The following is a 4,847-nucleotide window of genomic DNA, read 5'->3' on the forward strand; positions in this document are numbered from 1 at the left end:
TCCCCACTACTGGTACGTATATTCATCTTTGTGACTATACATTTTACAATACCATTTGGTATTTATAATCTGGTCCCTCGGTTCATATTTCAGGTAATCAAACATTATCTACTTGGTTGTAATAGATCAGCTGATCACAATTATAACTAGGAACACTTTTGACTAAAAACTGGGGCTGACCCATTAAATTCCTGATCTAGCTTTCAAGACATTGGGTAGTGTCAAGTGTCAAAAATCACTCCAGTAAAATTAACCTGCATGTAGGCGTGGAGTAGGTTAGTCTTGTCTAATCGGCCAACCCATGATAACAAATTGTTCAACTAACATGTGAGAATTTCTTGTAAATATGGGGTGTTATATTTTGCTCGGAACCGTAGGATATACATGTGAGTGCTTAGATTAATGTTGCATTTTGGTGTCTGCATTGTTGTACTTACTACATGAGCATGAGTTTAAGTGTCAAATTTTATTGTTTGCTGAATGATCTTTGTTTTTGGTCTAGTAGCTAGCTTAGAAGATTTGGCATTTGATCCTGATATTTTTCCCCTCCTCAAGTAAAGGTTGGGCATGATTTCTTCTTTATTTTGTACACTCACTTCACACTAATCGCCTTATGTCCTTTATGAAGTGAAGTTAACTCCCATGTATCATTCTTCTCTATCGCCTTGATTTCTTCATCCATCGCATCTTTCCACCTTTTGCTTATTATTGTTTCTTGAAAATCAATAGGTTCGCAATCCGCAAAGAGACAAAATAGAGTAATATTATCTTGATTTGTAGTTACCTCATAAATGTCTCGTAAGCTTCTAAAGCGTGGTACTTTCTCACTTAAACTTTCACTTGAAGTTGATGTAGATGGATTTCCTTGAGTACTTGATGTTGGTGTTACTAGTGGAGTAGTAGGTTCCTCTCTTGTTTGCTCCACCCTTGGTTGCTCCACATCTTCTTCTTCAAAGTACGGGAAGAAGTTATAATCTTCATTTCGAGATTCCCAATTCCATTCTTCTTCTTCATTAAATATGTCATCTCGACTGATGATTGTCTTCCCAGTATCTAGATTGTATAGCTTATACCTTTTTGAGTTAGCATCATAACCAATAAAAATAAACTTCTTACTTTTATCATCTATTTGCTTCTTGCTTTATCAAACACATGAACGTGGGCTATAGTTCCAAAAACTTTTAGATGAGAAATCCCAGGCTTCCTTCCGCTCAACGCTTCTTGTGGTGTCTTGCCCCACACACTCCTTGTTGGTGATCGGTTGGATAAGTATACTGCACATACAACTGTTTCTGCCCAAAGTTACTTTGGGAGCCTCTTACTTTTGAGAATGCTCCTTGCCATGTCAAGGATGGTTCGATTCTTTCTTTCTGCCACTCCATTTTGTTGAGGGGATCTTGGAACCGTCAAGGGTCGTCGTATTCCGTTGGCTTCACAAAATTCTTGAAACTCCTTTGAGATAAATTCTCCTTCTCGATCAGAACGCATAGCTTTGACCTCGAGACCGCTCTCCTTTTCTATGGTAGCTTTAAATTTCTGAATATGCCGAAGACCTCCGATTTTTTGCTTCAAGAAGTATACCCAAGTTTTTCGAGAAAAGTCATCTATGAAAAGAATGAAATAATTACTCTTACCAAGTGAACTTGGCTTTATCGGACCGCAAACATCTGTATGTATAAGTTCAAGAGGCTTTTTAGCTCTTGAACTTGACTCCTTTGGAAAACCTCTTCTAAATTGCTTCCCACGTAGACATGCTTCACAAACTTGATCAAGATATTTGATGCAAGGTAGTCCTCTCACCATCTCTTTCTTTGAAAGCAGCTCTAGTCCTCTGAAATTGAGATGTCCAAATCGAAGATGCCATAGACAAATGATGTCTTTGTAACAAGCTTTGAGACAGTTGACAACATCATTTTGAATATTAAGTAAGAACATTCTATTTTTTAACATAGGCACCTTAGCAATTAAGTAACCAATATGATCTTTCAAGATGAGCATACCATCTTTTAGATGAATATCATATCCTTTTGCCAAAAGTTGTCCTAAGCTTAGGATGTTGCTCTTCATATTTGGCACAAAGAAAACATTTGAGATAAATTCATGTTTTCCATTCTTCAAATGGATGAGAATGTTACATTTGCCTTTTACCTCAATCTTTGATTCATCCCCGAATGATACATTACCACCAACTGATTCATCAAGCTCTACGAACGTGTTTCTTTTCCCACACATATGATTGCTTGCACCAGTGTCGAGATACCAAATTGTATCTTCTTCTCTTTCATTATCTTTATACGCTAGCAGTAGAGTGTCATCTTCTTCTTTCCTTTCTTCCATATAATTTGCTCTTTCATATACTTTATTCTTGGGCAATCTACATTCTTTTGCATAATGTCCAAATTTGTCACAATTGTAGCACCTAACTTGAGATTTATCGTACCTCGAGTTTGTGTACCCTCTTCCACGTCCTTTTGTTGAATGTTCTCCTCTTTCATTGTTGTTGTTGGAAACTCATCCTTGCTCATTAGGGCGGCCTCGTCCATATCCACGACTTCTTCCACGTTAACTTCTATTGTTACTGAAGTTTTCATTTTTCTTTGTCGGTTGAAGAGTCATCTTTAGGAGTTGTTGAGTAATTTCTTCGTTCATCTTCTTCTTTTCTTCATGGGCTTGTAATGAACCCAGGAGTTGCTCAATCGTCATGACTTGTAGATCCTTGGTCTCTTCGATGATGGTTGTAATGCTATTAAATTTTGAATCCAATCATCAAATAATTTTCTCAATAATAGTTACTTCTTCTAGTTTCTCACCATTTCTCTTTAGTTGATTGGAAATGGTAGAGACTCTAGAAAAGTAATCAGATACTAAATCACCTTCTTTCATACGAAGAACATCAAATTGACTTCTTAATGTCTGAAGTCGTACCTTTTTTACTTTTTCTTCTCCTTGATATGAGATTTGGAGCTTTTCCCATGCTTGTTTGGCCGAAGTCGCACTTGAGATTTTCTCAAAATTAACCATCCTCATCTAAAGCTTGATAAATGAGGAAAAGAGTCTTCTTGTCTCTCTTTCTTAAATCTCTCAGACTGTCTTTTTCAGTCAGAGTTAGCGTTGAGTCATCACGCGGCTCAACGTAGCCTTTTTCTATAACCTCCCAAACATCATGAGCTCCAAGAAGCGCCTTCATCTTAATACTCCGATTGTCATAATTACTCGCTTTGAGTACTGGAACTTGGAAGGGAAGCATACCTCCATTAGCCATGGCTCTGATACTACTTTGTTGGAAAAAGAAATTATGAGAGAAGAAGTAAAAAGGATTATAGAAGGAAAATGTAGAAGACGAGGAAAAACTGTACGTGGAAGAGGAGTAGAATAAAATAAAACTCAAATTGCTTCATTCATTGAAAAGAGGTACATATTTATAGGCTTATTGGATAATCACTAATAATCTAAAGATTTTTTTTAAATTCTATCTCTAAGAAACTCTTATTCTTATCATGACAACTCAATAATTTTATCCTATCACGAAGTCTTGCCACCTCATCCATTCTATCTCTATCACAAACTCTTATCAAGACCAACTTTTATCTCTAAAAAATTAAAGTTTAATTCTCAACACTGCATTGCGTTAGAAAGGATGAGCCTCGCCGCCGACATGGGTCCCTTCTTCGACTCCGCTGTCCACAGCCTCCTCCACCTCCCTGAGACCCTGGAGAAGATCTCCTCCTTACCTCCTTCAGCGCGGCGGCACGACGACGATGACAAGGAGAGGAGCCATGAAAGCATTCCCGCCGTCGACATTCTCGAGACCGCCAAGGAGCACACTTTCATCGTGGACGTGCCCGGCCTATCCAAGGCCAACGTCCAGGTGACGCTAGAGGAGGGCGGTAAGTCACTGGTGATCCGGGGCAGCGGCAAGAGGAAGAGAGACGAAGAGGAGGGATGTCGGTACCTCCGATTGGAGAGGCGAGGTCCCACCAAGTTCTGTCGGAGATTTCATATGCAAGGAAAGAGATGTTCATATGCGTAATGTCAAGGGGCGGAGCTAGGAGTTAACGTGAAGAGTGGTTAAAATTTTTAAAAAGTCAAATATAGGAATAAATTTCTTTTCCAATTAAAATAATTTTGTCATTTAATTATCAAATAACCAAATTCACTTAAACTAACCTCGAATAAAACTTAACATCACAACCAACATATCAACTATTATCTTAAATATCCTTCAATCTCAGACACAAAAATCTAATAGAAACATCCTATAATTTACCGTTTGAGTCTGTTTACTATAAGGAGATGCATACTAACACATTCTACAAAAGAGTAAATCAACATTCACATATCATTATTTCGAGGACGAGTACGATTCCTTGACGGGCGTGATTTTGCCTACTGTCAAATGAGTTCTAGCAACTGCATATTTAAAAAACACACACACAAAATAAATCAACTTGTCAATTAAGCAAAACTAATAAGTGAAACTCAAATACTATGCTAGGAACAGTGAAATAATGTGAATCTCCATTGTAGTTTATCCTAAAGTTCTCGTGTATGACTAGCTCATAAGTGATAGAGTGATAATCATTGACATTTATTTAATTAGAACTCTTGTAATGGTATTTGGCAAATCAAAACAGATAATCATTGAGAGAGAAAAAGTGAATTTAGTCTACGAGGACTCAGTCCTGGAGCCAGGAATTGACTAGAGTGGCTTAAATTTTTAAAACGTTAAATATAGGAATAAAATTAATAGAATATATCAAAAGTAATAATTCAATCTCACCTATTTAAGCGGTGCCCGACGATGTTTTATGATGTAATATTCGTCAATAATAGAATCTATATCTATA

At 37.3% G+C, this 4,847-nt stretch overlaps 1 protein-coding gene across 1 annotated transcript; it reads left to right on the forward strand.

Annotated features, from left to right (window-relative positions):
* Positions 1-3,637: 3,637 nt before the first annotated feature.
* LOC121991100 (18.6 kDa class III heat shock protein-like) lies at positions 3,638-4,030 on the forward strand. The gene has a single exon (XM_042545125.1). It carries the CDS (start codon positions 3,638-3,640, stop codon positions 4,028-4,030), a length of 393 nt encoding a protein of 130 aa, XP_042401059.1.
* Positions 4,031-4,847: the final 817 nt, after the last annotated feature.

This window comes from Zingiber officinale, chromosome 6B (assembly GCF_018446385.1).
Source record: "Zingiber officinale cultivar Zhangliang chromosome 6B, Zo_v1.1, whole genome shotgun sequence".
Lineage (NCBI taxonomy): Eukaryota > Viridiplantae > Streptophyta > Magnoliopsida > Zingiberales > Zingiberaceae > Zingiber > Zingiber officinale.